Raw genomic sequence first — 16,211 nt, 5'->3', positions numbered from 1 at the left:
GCCACGCCGGGGCCTTGCATGCGCCTCGCCACCGGCCCAGCCGCCTCCTCGACCGCGGCGCCTCGGCCGGCCTGGTCCCAGACCCCGCCCTGCGTGCTGCTGTCGCCCTGGAAACCATTCCCGGCACAATCCACGCAGGCCAGGGTTCCGAGCCGCAGCCGGGGCAGTGGCGGGAGGGCTCCGCTCAGCTGGTTCGCAGGAGCGCCCTGGTGTTTATCGGGCACTCGCTGTGTACCGCGACCCTGGGACTCTTCACTCCACTCTGCTTAAAGGACCCCGTGCTGACGAGTGGGCCAGAAGCTGGCAGTCCCTGGCCTCAGGGAACCTACAGCCCCTGTGTAAGCTCAGGGGAAGCAAGTTAACAAATAAAAACAGCTGCCGGCATAACGATGAATGAGTGAAACCGGGAAAGGGTGCACACTCGCTAGCGTAAGAGGTAAAAATATTTTTAACTGGTCCATGTGTCATTAACCTCTCTAATAAGCCCTTATTTCTTAGGCTTAGTTCGGTCCACTAGCGGACACAGGCTGAACAGTCTCACAGCAGAGATAAGATGCTAAACAACTTGCCTTGAGTCCTAGGAATCCAAAAAGCTACAAGTAACCGCAAAGAGAAATACAGTGGAGGGAATAAGAAGGGAAAAGCAGGAACAACGGGTGTGGGGTGAAATAGATCACTGGCTTGGGATAGATTGCGAACCCGGATCCCAGGCCATGCGAGGTGCAGGGAGGGACTCCTGCGAGTTTGGAATAAACACGCACAACTTCTCGACCCCAGTGTGCTTGTCTGTATAGATACCACTCTTGCAAGAGTGGATTAAAAGCCTCACTCTAGCTGCCTCTGAGTCCAGTTTCCTTTTATGGTCGAGAAGTAAATTCATTTTTGGCTGGGTGTGATGGTGCACACCTGTAACCCCAGCACTCTGGGAGGCTGAGGCAGGAGGACTGCTGCAAGTTTAAGGTCAGCTGGGCTGCAAAGTGAGTTCAAGGCCAACCTGAACTGCATAGTGAAACCGTCTCAAAAAGACCAAAAAAAAAAAAAAAGAAAAAGAAAAAAAGAAAAACAAATTTATTTCTTACACTAGGCAGTCGGAGGTCCTCTCTTTTTTTTTTTTTTTTGGTTTTTCTCCAGTACCGGGAACCAAACTCACGACCTTGCGCTTGCCAGGCAGGCGCTTTGCCGCTGAGCTAAATCCCCAGCCCCAGGAGGTCCTCTCTTAAGAGGTGGCATTTAAGGAGAGGTGTTAACTGGAGGAGTCTGAAGCCGGGAAGAACAGTACTGCAGGCTGGGAAAATTTCACACCTCTGAAGAGGGTAAGAGCCTTTCTGCTGGAACTGAAAGGTAGCAGTGGGTAGGGGAGCCTGGTGAGGCCAGATCAGATCTACAGGCCTCGCAGGTGGAGCTGGAAGGGTCTTGGGATAAAGAATATTGGGGCTATACGTGCAGGAATTGACACTAGGTACAAAGCACACCCCTCTCCCAGGGGCCTGCAGGAAGAGGTCATCTGAGTCAGTACAGGAGAAACAAGAACTGCAATACACTGGGAGCTATGCTCTAGCCCCCGGCTGACTAAGGGACCTGTTTGGAAGCAGAGGCAACACATTTTCCTCAAAAATTATAGGGAGCTAAAAAAAAGGCTGTAAGATGGTAAGTAATTTGCCTCAAAACACAGTATAGGAGCACTGAATCCCAGCTGGACTCCTACCACTCGTGAACACTTTTGTTTTGAAACAGAGTCTTGATACACAGCTCAGGCTAACCTTGAACTATGCAGGGTATATTGGCCTTAAACTTTTGATACTCCTGCCTCAGCCTCCCGAGTAGCTGAGATTATAGGCGCAACTCCGTGGCCAGTTTAAATGCTATTCATGGGGCTGGGGATTTAGCTCAGCGGCAAAGCGCCTGCCTGGCAAGCGCAAGGTCGTGAGTTCGGTTCCCGGTACCGGAGAAAAACCAAAACAAATAAATAAATAAATAAATAAATGCTATTCATAATGTCCCGTTATTACTTATGAGTTGCCTCTTGGTCAAGGGGCTACTGAGCAGCCATCTCGAGGGAAACCCTAGCAGTAACCACAAGCAGAACCCAGGGAAGACACTATCTCATCCAAGAGCCCAGCTTTGCTAGGCACTGAGCAGATGTGCTCTTCAGGGAAGGGGCCTCAACCACCTGTGCACCTGACCCAGGATCTGCCTTTCCAACTCCCAAGTGGCTGGTGACTATGCCCCCAGGAGAGCGGGCTGCTTTAAGATCATCAATTCTGGGCTGAGCATGGTGGCCCATACCTATAATCTCAGCACTTGGGAAGCTGAGGCAGGAAGATCACTATGAGTTTGAGCCCAGCCTGGGCTTCAAACTGAGTTCTAGGCTAGGATGAACTGTATAGTGAGACGCTGTCTCAAAAAATAAACAATAAACAAAACCCAAACTATCAAATCTGGTTTTAGGAACTTTGGGGCCTAAGAGACAGCTGTAACCAGTTGGGTTCTGGTGGGCTCACCCAGGCAGCAGTGTTCTGACATGGTTGAGCGGGCTGTTGCCATGTCATGGTTGTCCAGCTTTGCTCCAAGCGCCTTTAACATTCAAGTGCCCATGGGCAGGCATAACTCACCTAGGCCAGAGGTCACAGAGATGTCATAAAGGGGGTGAAAGCTGTTTAAGCTGTCCCCAACCAGATCCTTCTCCCTTTACCATCACTTGTTCTCCCCTTCAAGAGACCTCTTTGGTCACCTGGAGGACATTTTGCAGAAAGATCATCTTAAAGCTCACCCCTTACTGAACTTTTCCTGACACGCTGTCATGTAACTCCTTTACCAGCCCACCTGGTCTAAATAGAGACATCATCCCCGGTGCCTAGCACAATGGGAGGTGCCAGCCTGGACACAGGTCAGGCAGAAGGCAGTGCTGTTTACTCAGTGCCTGTGTGGTAGGGACTATGTCAGTTCACTCTCATCATCTCTACTTTACAGATTAACAAACAGAGGCAAAGAATACTAATGTGCCCAAATTCAGCAAACAGGACTCACAAGTTTTTTGTTTACCTCAAGGTATCAGTCACTGAAAAAGTCTGCACTTTCTAGAGTAACTTTGATGACAGAAATATATGTGATGTTTGAAATGTGAAGTATGAGTCATTTATAGCTACTGAACACTTGAAATGTCACCAGTGGGACTGAAGAACCAGATTTTAAACTTTATTTAAATAGCCACAGAGGGCAGTGACTGCTGCCTTAACACAGGTGGAAGCCTACCCTTCTGCTCATAGGCAGAAGGTTCTGGAGCAAGCAACGCCAACTCTCAGAGCCTGTTTCCTTAACCATGAAATGAGATCACTATGTCTGCGATTATTTATGTTTCAGCCTGAATGAGATTGTAGCAAAGCACCAAAGCTCTGTAGGCAAAAACAGCACTTCTAGAAATGGATGGCAAGGGACTGCAGAAGAGGTGTCTTGGAGTTGGGACCTCCACAGGAACAGTAGCTCCACGCTGCTTCCTGGGAGACTCTAGGCTGTAGTACCAGCTGCACGGGCACGGGATGGAACAGCCCCACCTACTTCCCGTTCAGACACAAGAGTACAGACCTCATGCAGCCCCAAAGGGCAAAAAGAGATTTTAATTAGGAGAGGGAGGAGCCACCAGAATCAGAAAAGACAGCGAGTGGGAACGGGGAGCCAGAGCAGGCAGAGGCCCTGCTGGGAACCTGCAAGACTCACCCCTCCACCTCCAGCATAGGCACTGCACTGACAGGCGAGACAGTGCCCTCTACAGCTGGCAGGGCATCGCAACGGCCCCTGCAGCCGGCAGTGCCCTGCTTTCGGGCCCCAGCTCCTCGGTGTGCCTGGTAGTCACAAACCCAGCCCTTACCCCCAACCAGCACTAGGCAGCCATCTTCAAGCAGAGCTCCGGAGCTGGCAGGATTCCTGCCACTTCTACTGGGCCCAGAAAGGGTTGTGAATAAGAGGGTAAGGAGAGAAACCGGAAACTTCTCTCTCCCCACCGAGGATGGCACAAGGGAGAAAAAGTTGTCGCCTTCGGCTCCAGGCCCGCCCAGACCCACAGCGACCAATAAGGTACAATCACTGGGACCAGTCACAGCCACTGGAGGTGGAGATTGATGGTTTAAAAAAAAAAAAGACAAAAAGGTTACAGTCTTCCACAAGCACAGAGTTAAATTTCAAGACGTTAAAAAACAAGTGTCCCAGCCCAGGGGACTGAACATCAGAAGCCAGCCTGACCAGGCACATGTGGCCTTGAGGCAGGTCCACGCTGCTTTCTTGTCCAGCTAGCAAGCACACTACCCCCCTCCCGCATCCGATGCCCACCCTCCCCAGCTCCCTGCCACCGCCACTGCAGTCACTGCTGCCGCCACTCTGGGAGGTGACTCCAGGACGCCCTCGCAGACTCATAGACACGCAGATCGCAGACATGTAGAAAGACGGGGAGGCTGAGGGGAAGGCCTCAAGATCCAGCCAGGTAGTTCAAAACTGTCAAGAGAACCAAAAGGCAGTGAACAATGGTTAGTCTGTCTCCTGCTGGGCCTGCTCCAGGGAAGGAGACAACATGAGAGCTACAGCGGTGCTCACACCTGAAGGCCAGTTTGGGGCCTATGACACCCTACGGGGACACTTGCTTCAGCCAGCCTTCAGCAGTGTGCCATACAGCTAGCAGCCCTCAGCCTAGCACACACAAGCAGAGAAGACTGGCCAGGTCGCAGTGGTGGCTCCACATGCCCTGTCATGTTGCGCTTCAGGAGTGGAAGGCGTCTCCTTTAGACATGGGGACTAATGTGCAAGCTGAGGAGAGGGATCCAGGATTTGGCATAATGTGTCACGTTCTGCATGATCCTCTCAGCCAGGACAGGCCTGGTAATGTTTTCTGTCCTCAAGTACCCTCCACAGGGCCAAGAACGGTGACTGAATACCTGAGGACCGAGCACAGTCCCCAGATGGGCTACCTGGTGTTTACATACGTGAAACCAGGCCTAGAGACATGTGCTGGAATCCCAGTGCTGTGGAAGGCTAAGCCAGTGGGGTCACAAGTTTGAACCTCGCCCAGGTAAGTGACAGACTACTGAGACTGTTTTCTAGGGGCCTGGACATAAAACTTTCAGCCACCACACATGGAAAGTTTCCTTTGTAACAAGCTGAATATTAGTAGCACCCTCATCTCACAGCTAAGACAGTGCTTGGCTGAGAGGTTCCGTGACAAGCCTGACTAAGGAGGGAGCCACACTGACGCCTGGGGGCTGAATGCTCAGTCTGCTCAACAATTGCCTTGTGCAGAATGTAGGAACTGGATGCTGTCCCCCGGCCCCCAGCATAATTAACCCTGGGCAGACAGGGGGTATAAGCTCCATTTTAGGAATCTGAGCTCCTCAAGAGAAGTCTGTAAGCACTGTTAGGAGTAAACATCAAATGTACTGTCTGGGACTACAGTCAGTTCTCAGTAGAACATATCAACAAACCAAAGATTGTTTGGAAAAAGGGGGGAAAATAAGAAGGCATGTCCTGAAGCTCTAAACAACTATGTCATCAGTTTCTCAATGTAAGTAATTCCTTGTCTCCAGAGGACTGCAGTCCTTTTGGTTAAAAAAGCACAGGCGTAAGCCTGATGTGGTGGTGCACACCTGTAATCCCAGCACTCGGGAGGCTGAGACAGGACTGTTGCAAGTTCGAGACCAGCCTGGGATACAAAGTGATCTCATGGCCAGCCTGAACTGCATAGTGAGACCTGTCTCAAAAAAGACCAAAAAAAAAAAAAAAAGGTAAAGCAATTTCAGAGACCTGGAGACCTGAAACCCTCAAAGTGATGGGAAAGAGGTTAAAGAAATCATGCCTTGGTCCCTGAGAAACAGAAGCTAAAGAAGAATTTAAGTCTGTGTGAGAAGTGGAGTTCCAACACGATTAACTGTCCCATACTTCACAGTACTCCAAGATGAACCTTGTAGCTCCAGGGCAACAGGCGACTGGCTATGACCCAGCGGACCTGGCAGCCTCAAGAGACATGAACAACCTGCTTGCACCATTTACCCACCAGATGCTAAGTTTTCCACACAACCCAGGGCTCCTCTGCTGTGGCAGGAAACCAGCAAGGCCCCCACTTACATTCTTGAGGAACTCTTCAGCCACAATGCGCGCACGGGCATTGACCGACAGCTTCATCTCACTAATCTCCTTGTCGATCTCCTCCATGAAGTGGATCACAAAGTCCACCAACTTGTGTTTGTACATCTGCTCTGTGTGGAAGTTTGTGATCAGAAAACTGATGTCATATCCCTAAGGGACAAATACAGGAGGAGAAACAGGAAAGAATTACCACAGCAAGGACGCCTGGATGGCCATATCCTCCACTTGACTCCCCCACATGCCTCCAGAGGCCATGACCTCTTGAGCTACACGCCTTACAGTGAGCAGCCTGTCCCCTCCAAGGTGTGAGGGTCTATGCTGGATCCAAGCAACTGGACCCAGGCGAGAATTCTGTGTATTACCAGATGTCTCTTGACTGTGGCGCAAATGGCCCTCCATTCAAAATGAGTCAGGGGAGAAAGAATTGAATTTAGAACTTGCTAGGGAAGAATCCAATCCAACAGTAAGAAACACTCAGTTCACAGAATGATAATGTGAGAGGGGTAGGACTGGAGTCTTTTACACTAGAGGATGTGTAAGGAAGATAATTTACACCAGGAGGCCCTAGAATCTGAATCTAGGACTGGAAGGGGAAATGTGGCTCAAGATAAAGAACTTGGCCAGTACCTTTGACATCTGATGATTGCCTGCACTGCTGTGTGGCTAAGGCAGGTCACTCGGGACATTTCCACTTAACCTGGCGGGAGTGTGTGGAGAGGGTTCCAGGACAAAGCCAGGCAACAGCTGGCTCCATGTTAACTGTGGCTCTTAAAGACTACAGCTCAGCAGGTGAAAGAGCTGAGAAAGGCTCTCTGCAGCTGGAGCCCGGGCACTGAGAAGATGAAAAACACTGACCCAACTTCTCCCAAGCTTCTCATCTCCCTCACTACCACCCGAGCCAACTCTCAACTCAAGCAAGGGGGCCACTGCCATAGAAACAGCAATCCTGGCTCAAGAAGTAATTCTAGGCTACTCAGTGGAAGAATTCTGAGAATGATGAGCATATGGATCCACAGTGTCTTACCTCAACTGGTTTCCTTCGAAGGATAAAGAAGTTCTCTGCTCGCATCATCATAAAGCGCATAAATTTGTGGCATAAAATCTTCTCTATCTCATCAGCCTAGTGAGAACAGAGAAAGATGATTCTCTAAAGCTGACATCCTAGGCCTGTGGTGGCGAATCTTTGGCACATGTGCCACAGCTGGTACCAGAGCCCTGTCAGTTCACAAGCCAACTGGCCCCAGCAGCCGAGTGTCAGTAACAGCGCACACAGAGTGCTGGCACTTTGCAATAAATAAGTGGGTTTTCACAGCTGCAGTTTAGGCACTTGGTCTCAAAAAGGTTCCCCATCACTGTCCTAGTCCCTAATCCCCACAGCCTGGGACCCCAACTTTCTCCAGGCTTGATGGAGACAGTGGTTAATAATAGGAACAATCACTGCCTGAACTCTGAACTGTGGGGACTTGGTTGCTGCATGCAAGGAGGATCTACCTTAGTGCCTCTAACTAAGGAGGCCTTACTGTGATCTCACCCTTAGCCAGTCCAGAGGTAATTCTGGAAAACCAGAAACTTTCATCAGCTCTTCACAGTCTACACTTAGGGCTGGGGATACAGCTCAGTGGCATAGTGCCTGCCTGGCAAGCATGAGATCCTGAGTTCAAAAAAAAAAAAAAAAAGACAGAGTCTACACTTAATTCAGACCTGTCTTCCCTTTCTCCATTGCTGCACTTCCCAAAATGTGTGGCACACCCCTCCCAGTGTCAGAGGCAACCGCGGGCAGCCTCTGCTTGGTAACACGGAAAACTAAACAATCCTCACAGGTTTCCCTTTTCTACTCTCCCAGTATCTAAAAGGGCAGAACTCTGCAGCCAGAGGCCAGAATGCCAGGAATACCTCCCACCACTCCTTTACCTTCTACTTCTCCAAAGACAGCAGGCCTCAGAGAAGCTTCCCCTATGCAACAGTATCTAGTCTGAATTGAATAAGGTTTGCTTTTGTGTTTATTTTTAGTTACCTTCCATTGTGCCAAGTGATACTGTTTTTCCACTTAGCCACAGTTTTTTTCTAATTTAAGTAAAAGGAAGCCAGTCAAATTTTTAAAAAACCTATTAACTACTTAATAGTTCATGCCAGTGGCACTTGGGCAGCACATGTGTTTACAACCTGACTATCCTGGCCTGACTATCCCCAGGGATCACTCAGCATCACTCAGAAGGTATCATTTCAACACGTCAATATTTGTTTTATATTGAATATTTTTGGCATACTTTTTAACTTAGAACATTGTATTCACATTGATGTATATTTGTAGTAAAATCTAATCACTTCTGGTTATTTTCTTTTACTAACTTTTTATTTTACTTGTGAAAAAAAACCTGTAATTTTGTGTTACAATCTATAAAAACTCTTATCCTAAGTACATTGGCTATAATATTTGTTCTCCTCCAGAGCTCAATGATGTTCTTTTACAATACAAAATGGCCATGTTTGGGACACTGTGACTGAATAGGAAGTAAGTGCCAAAAGATCTGCCACCAAAAAAGAAAAACACAGAAAAAAGGAAAAATGTTAGCACATCAGGGAGGAAAGGTGTGGATTATGAAATGGAAAGACAAAAAAGGTATCTCCTTATTGTCAACTGTTCATAATACAGAAATGATAGAACTTGAAACAAAGCAGTCAATGATTATAATTCTATGAGTCGTACTGACAGAGTTGACCAACCTCTAAGACACTATCCTGTAATCAAAAAGAAAAAGCCAATGTGGTGGCACATGACTGCAATCCCAGCACTCAGGAAGCTGAGGCAGGAGGATTACTTCAAGTTTAAGGCTGGTCTGGAGTTCAAAGCCAGCCTCAATTAGCAACACCTGGTCACAAAAAACAAAAAAAAAAAAAAAAAAAAAAACTAATATAAAATATTTATGCACCTTCTTGACCAAACAGTGGTTGGAGGTTGTTTGTTATTTCTTCAAAACAATAGAGTTTACAAAGTCTGTTACACTTTAGATTACTTCTAATAGACCAAATAACTGAAAAACACGGGAGAGTGAAACACCAACCACAATGTCCATCATTGATGTCCTCACCATATTTAGTGCAGACATTTTATTGAAATGATACCACCACAGAAAAAAGGAAAGGCCAACTGTACAGTGTAAAGTGTGTTGTCCAAAGAAAGACAGCAGTGCAAAAAAGAATTCGGAAAGAGCTGGGGATATAGCTCAGTGGTACAGTGCCTTGCTTGGCAAGCACAAGGTCCCGAGTTCAATTCCTAGTATCAAAAAAAAGAATTCAGAAAGAAAACAGATACTACTGTCCAGATTGTAACCTTGTGTTATGTACTGAGTATTTTAAAAATATACCACACATAGAAAAATTACTGAATAAAAATAAAATTATTGTTTTTATGCTACCTCTTAGAAAAATTAACTAAGGAAACATATGAGGCATGGCACTTTGTTTCTTCAACTAAGTGGCAGTTGAAGATAACCATGATACCATGGTTATCAGACTGGTACTGGTGTTGCCTACTTTTCTAAAGTGGACACATTCTCCATTCCTTGGTGTTTATGTTCTGGATCTGTTTTTTTTGGTCTTTTCAGACAGGGTCTTGCTGTGCAGTTCAGGCTGGCCTTGAGCTCACTTTGTAGCCCAGGCTGGTCTTGAACTCGCAACCATCCTCCTGCCTCAGCCTCCCAAGTGCTGGGATTACAGGCGTGTGCCACCACGCCCGGCTATGTTCTGGATCTGAAGTGTCTACTCAGTCTTGTGTTTGGAAAGCGACTGGATCATGGGGTGCCACACTCATCAACTCATCCCCAATGGGTTCACAGTGTCATGCTTGGCAGAAGGTGGGGGCTATCTGGCTGTCCAGGCTGCAGGGGACACAACTTGAAAGGGTGTATCTCATTTTTCAGTTCCTCCCTTTTTTCTCTGCTTCCTGACTGCCATGACAGGAGCAGCTCTGCTCAGCTCGGACCTTTCCGCCATTCAGCTTTTGACTTGGGAGTCAGGTGACTGGACCCCAACCTCAAAACCATGAGCCCAAGTACACTCCTGCGTGTAAGCTGTGAGTGCTGGGAATTTGTCCAGTGACAAGAAAGTAACCAAATCATTTGGAAATGGTCTGTCGTCTGACACTAAACTGGTCCTGTGGCACTATTTTATGCTTCCTGCATTCTAATCCACTGCAAGGCCTATCAGATGGAGTCGCTGTCTCTTTATTCTACAGACTTGCTTTGCTAATCATTTCTTCAGTGTATTCAAGAAAGCAGAGCCCAGGTTTCCTGGCCTGAGTCTGCCACACTCATCCCCCAGGTGGAGACCTGGGCTTGGAAGAGAGCTCTTACCTAGTGCTGGGCCTCCTCTATGGTGACTCACCTGCTTCACAGCAATGCTGACCCGGACAGAATTAATAGAGCCCTCAATCAGCACCTTCTCCTTCTCATTCCTGCTGATGGTGACGGGTTGTAATAGGAGCTCTTTGCTACTCCTGAAGGAGAACACAAAGTCACAGAGACTTCTGCATCATAAGAGGGACAGAATAGCCAGGCCAGCCCCAAATCACTATCCAAGGCAACAGGAATCTAAGGAATGAAGACTCAAGCAGAGATGGTCTAAGATGAAGGCCAGGGTGGATGTGCTCCAGCAAAAAAAATACAGGCTCTGGAGTGAGGGTGAAAAGGGTTAGAAACTCAGCCTCCTGTTACATTCCTTGAACAAGGGACCCTATTAGATTCAAATTCCTCATCTGTAAAATGTCCCTGATCGTGTTTCACAGGCAAGAACTGGGAGAGATCAAAAAGGGTCAAGTGTCTACAGGTGTGCCTGGCATGCAGGAGGCACTTTACAAAGATAGCTGACTTTGACAACTACAGACAAACCAATACATCACTGAGGGAATGAGGAGAACACCTGCCTTAGCAATGAGGACAGTCTAAATCGAACAAACTGGCTTACTTTTTATTTTTATAGGCTCCTGGGGATTAAACCCAGGGCCTTACGCAGGCAAGTGATCCATCACTGAGCTAAATGCCCAGTGGTAGGCTCCTCTAATTATAAATGCAGAATTATTCACTTATTTACTACTAAGACCCTTATCAGCTCAGTCCCAAGCTATCGTCTCTGATTATCTAGGATATTGGTAAACAAAGTTAACTATGGTGGTCTGTAAGCTGTGACAACTTTAAAATGCTAGTGGAAATCACATATGTTAATAACATAGTACATTCTAGTATTATTTTTGAAATCCAAAACAAATCATCAATTCATATAACATGGCCTATTTCAGTTACCTATGTCCTAGATTTTTTTTTTTTTTTTTTGAGGCAAAATTTCACTCTCACATTGTGGTGCAAACTGGCCTTGAACTTAACTTATATAGACCAGGCTGGCTCGAACTTATGGTGATCCTCCTGCCTCAGCCTCTTGAGTACTGGGATTACAGGCACGCACCACCTCACCCAGCTCAGATTACAGTTCAAAGCGGTAGGCTAGGAATGCAGCTCAGTGGGATTGAATCCCAGTAACTAAAACAAAATTGTTTTTAAATCAAAGAAGAATTTATGAAATGAAATGAAAACTAGGCAAGAAAAAAAATCATTCAAAATACAGAATGCTGGGATTGCCTTGCTGGTTTGCTACTTTGCTTGCTTTTCAACCTTTTGCCATGCCACCCTCTGCGATGCCCCCTCTGCCAGGCCACCCTGCATGGGAGCCAGCCAACTGTGGACTGAAACCTCTACAAGGTGGAAACCAAATAAACCTCTCCTCCCTTAAAAAGAAAGTTGGAATATCTGAAGTTAGAGGATCCAGAATGGCAGGGGGAAAAAATCCTTGATCTTTCAATTAGAAACCACATAGAGTTGGCAGCTCAGACCGCTTTTGAAACTTGCAGGGAGCTCAGTAAGGAATGCCACCAGGGTATTCTTCATCAACAGCCCTCCTCTAACCAGTCACACCTGGGCCAAGCGATCCTGGCGCCAGAGGAGCTTTTCCCCTGGGTCCTGCCCTGCCAACCCACTGACCCTATTTTCTTACTCCAAATTGGGAACCAACAATCATCTGACAGCAAGACAAAATATGTTGACTGAAGCTGACTTGAGCACCGCAGGACACAGATTCATGTCAGCCTCTAGGCAGCAGCTATACCAGTAGCTGCTCCTTCATCCCCACCCTGACCCTTCCCTACCTGACTTCCACCTCCGGCTTGTTGTGTCGTTCCACGACCTGGGAGGAGAAATTCTCCAGGCAGAGGGCAGCCTGCAGCGTGGCCCGCACGGCACTCAGGTAGGGGCGCAGAGTGGCAGTCTGTATGAAAAATGCCAGGGGTCAGGAAGAATCACAATCTGCCTCACTAAACTGACTGGCTCCTGACTCCACTCACATGGAGCCAGGCAGTAAGGAGGGCAGCCAGGTCTCAGACACCGGGAGCAGAACACACTAAGCCTGTGAGATGCCTTTTGGTGTAAGTTCAGAGCAGTGGTTCTCAATAGGGAGTGACTGTGCCTACTAGTGGACATCCAGCAACGTCAGGACCTTTTGTAGTCTTGTGACTTGTGGGAGCTGTGACTGGCATCAAATGGATAGGTGGCCAGAAATGGTCAGGACCCTATGATGCACAGCCCTAAGAGTAAATAGTGCTGAGGCTCAAGAACTCTGGTCCTTTATCTGCCTATTAAGCCAACATATGCACAGGTCAACTATTTGCCAAGCTGAGAATTCATCTCTACCCTCAAACAGCTCAACTAGGTAGGGGACATATGATATAAAGGAGGATAAAATGTGAAATATTTACATTTCTGGTTTCTCACACCAGAGAAACAATATGGTATTGACACGTGTATCCAACTTATTACATGTGAAATTATCAAAAAAAAAAAAAAAGTGAAATTATCAGTATTGTAAGTAATCGTATTGGCAAAAAAAAAAATGGTTTTGACTGTAGATAGGATCAAGAGGATTTTACAAATGAGAAGTAAAGCAAGGACATTGCCAGTAAAGGCATGTTTCCAGTTACACAGGTCAGTTACACTTTTACATTAGTCAAATTCTTTCTCATTTCAAGGTATTACACATGCCTAAGTATATGTGTCTAGGTGTCTGTGTCTAAGTCAATCCTTCAGTGCTCAGCTGATTAAGGAAGGCCTCCTCCCTCCTCAGAGACCTTTCTTGACTTTCTGTCATGCATTTATTATAATTTATCACAACACATCTGTCATATGTCTTGTACAGTGATTTCTCCTCACCAGATTCTAAACCTCACATCCAACACAGATCATGTCTACCTTATTCAATTACACAGCCTGCACCTAACTCAGTAGCTAATATATACAATGCCTTACTAATTTTGTATGGAATGAAAAAATGAAATTATTTAAGGAAAGCCCCAAGCTGGGCATGGTTGCACATACCTTTAATCCTAGCACTTGAGAGTCTGAGGCAGGACTGAAAACAGCCTGAACTACATAGTGAGATCCTATCTCAAAAAGGAAAAAAAAAAAAAACAAAAAACGACGCCAGGTACAATACTGCACACTTATAATCCCAGGACTTGGGAGGCTGAAGCAGGACGACTGCTCAAATTCCAGACCATCTTGGGATACACAGTGAGTTTAAGACCAACATAAACTTCATAGCAAGACCCTGTCTCAAAAAAACAAACAGGGGCTGGGGATTTAGCTCAGCGGCACAGCGCCTGCCTGGCAAGCGCAAGGCCGTGAGTTCGATTCCCACAACCGGAAAAAAAACCAAAACCAAAAAAAACAACAACAACAACAAAAAACAAACAAAGCAAGGCTACAACACAAAAGGCATTATGAGTTCCAGAAGTAGTAATGAGTACAAAGTTCCTGTACATGGGAAGTACTTTAGGGTGTATAGTTGAGGCTGCAGTGGCAGGCTAGGACACACTTAGCTCTTTGGTGTAGCAAGAACTACTGGGGCTTTCTGGGGAGGAAGTTACATGACTGCTGCTGCATGGCAACTCTGAGAAGGGACTAGAGAGGGAAGTGAGACACATTAAGAAATGATTATCAGAGGCTGGTCTGGGTTGGTGGAGCAGACAAGCAAAAAGTATCACATGGATTGGAGTGACATTAGGTGCAGAACATAACAGAATCAAAAAACAACTTCCAACAGACTGTGGCCATACCATGAAATAGCATGCAGCAATAAAAAGGAACAACTGACACAACATGAATGGATCTCAAATGTATTATGGCAAGAAACCACACCTAGAAGTCCACGTAGTAGTGGTCACCCACACACTAGTGGTCAGGGGTAATACAGTGGTAGAATGCTTGTCTAGCACATGCAAAGTCTTGAGTTCAATTTCTAGCATAATAATTACTATTTCTTTAAAAAAGCCTACGTACTGAAAAATTCCACTTATATGGGAGTCTGGAAAAGGCAAAATGATAAGGAAAGGACATCAGTGGTTTTCTGCGGTGAGGAGGTCTGATGTGACGGATTAAAAAGGGACCTGAGAAAACTTTTAGGGGTGAAGAAAATGTTATCTTGATTGTAACAGTGGTTACATGACTATTTTTGTCCACATTCATAGACTGCAAACCTAATGGTGAACTTTAGATAGCTAGCCCCTGGCAGGGGATATAGCTCAGCGGCACAAGCACCTGCCTGGCAAGCCCAAGGTCCTGAGTTTGATTCCTGGTACAAAAAAAAAATTAAAAATTTAAAAAAAATTAGATGGCCAGCCTCATGATCTGGTCCTTTCACGAATAAAACATAGTTTCATGAAATACTTCAATAAACCTGGATTCCCGGGTGTGCTAGCACACGCCCGTACTCCTAGTACTCAGGAAGCTGAGGAAGGAAGACTGCAGAGTTCAAGGTCAGCCTGAACTACACAGCAAGACCCTGTTCCAAAACAACCAAAAATAAAAAAGCTTGGATTGCAAGTTCAAGTCCCACTTGGGCAACTTAGTGAGCACTATCTCAAAACAAAAAAGGGGCTTCGATGTAGCTCAGTAAATGAAGGCCCACGGTTCAATCCCCAGTACGGGGGGGTAAGGGGGCACCATGTCCCCAATCAGATGAAAAGCCCAGGTTTCTATCTAGGAGGAAGAGCAAGTTTAGAAAGGGGGAGTTTAGAACTACAGCTCTAATTTCAAGATGTCTTCAAGATGACCAGGTGAACCTTGAAAGAGAACCAGGAAAGCAGATGGTGGAGTCACCACAAAAGGTCATCCAAACCTGGAACTAGGTAAGTATCACCAGGAAGAGCGCTGAGAGGGGAAGGTCGGGAGCCAAATCACAACTCTCAGGAACGCCCAAACATATCGAACTGGAGAACTCCCCGGGAGAGGGATCAGCAGTATCAGAGTTTACACAAAGTGAGGTCAACACAGCTTGGCTCTGAGCAGGAAGGGGCCTGAATGGAGGCAGGAAGATTCTTCATTCGTGCAGAGGGATGGCTGGGGGTACCGACAAGAGTATGGAAAAGAGAATATCTGCCTTCGGAAACTGGGGCTCAGAAGACAGGAGAGGACGTGGGGGTGTGCTCAGCGGAGCCCTACCCTGGACGAGGAAGTACTACACACCTCTGCAGCCCTATGAGGCCCACTACGTGCCTTCAAGGCACAGCCGCAAGCCTGAGCGACCCGCTTTCGGCTCCCGCGCGCCTCAGTAACACTGCATACCTGCCTCGGAAGCCCGACTTCCGAGCCGCCACGCCTGCCCCTTGCCAGGAGTCCCCCATCCGCCCCTTCCTCTCTTCGGACCCCCGCCCCAGCCTCTCTCCCACCCTCATCATGCCTGCACATCCTCTGGCATCTCTCGGCCCAAGGCCTCCGCAGCAAGGCCACATCTTCCCAAACCCACAGCCCTTAGGCAGAACTGATAGGGTCCCCAACCGGGGCCCCCCTCTCACCATCGCGGGCGCTGGCTGGGCAGGAAAGCGGAAGTGCGGAAGTGGCCGGCGCGCGACGCCTGCCCGTTTGGGACGCGCAGTCGCAGTCTCCGCCCGGGCTTCCGGGCGGTACCATCTGGGTGCCGAGCGGGGACATTGGAGCCTAGCAACAATGGGATCGTCAGGAAATGCTCACACTAGACCTCACTTAGTA

General features: G+C 47.4%; 2 protein-coding genes across 3 annotated transcripts in view; both read right to left on the bottom strand.

Moving 5' to 3' along the window:
- Nucleotides 1–97, bottom strand: part of Ttll3 (tubulin tyrosine ligase-like family member 3) — a gene marked incomplete in the record, with an annotated part of 22,840 nt that extends 22,743 nt beyond the window's left edge. For both annotated transcript variants that reach the window (XM_013509082.1, XM_013509083.1), the window contains 1 exon segment: nucleotides 1–97. In XM_013509082.1, the coding sequence (XP_013364536.1) occupies nucleotides 1–20 (20 nt within the window).
- Nucleotides 98–3,174: 3,077 nt separating this feature from the next.
- Arpc4 (actin related protein 2/3 complex, subunit 4, 20kDa) lies at nucleotides 3,175–16,176 on the bottom strand. Its single transcript, XM_005413034.2, has 6 exons — nucleotides 16,019–16,176; nucleotides 12,320–12,438; nucleotides 10,510–10,621; nucleotides 7,151–7,246; nucleotides 6,106–6,276; nucleotides 3,175–4,485 (listed from the first exon to the last, which is right to left on the bottom strand). The coding sequence occupies exons 1-6, from the start codon at nucleotides 16,019–16,021 to the stop codon at nucleotides 4,480–4,482; spliced, it is 507 nt and encodes a 168-aa protein (XP_005413091.1). The 5' UTR covers nucleotides 16,022–16,176; the 3' UTR covers nucleotides 3,175–4,479.
- Nucleotides 16,177–16,211: the final 35 nt, after the last annotated feature.

The sequence above is a fragment of the Chinchilla lanigera genome, unplaced genomic scaffold, assembly GCF_000276665.1.
Source record: "Chinchilla lanigera isolate Chin_1 unplaced genomic scaffold, ChiLan1.0 scaffold00160, whole genome shotgun sequence".
Taxonomy (NCBI): domain Eukaryota; kingdom Metazoa; phylum Chordata; class Mammalia; order Rodentia; family Chinchillidae; genus Chinchilla; species Chinchilla lanigera.
This window is presented reverse-complemented; position numbering and strand designations above follow the sequence as displayed.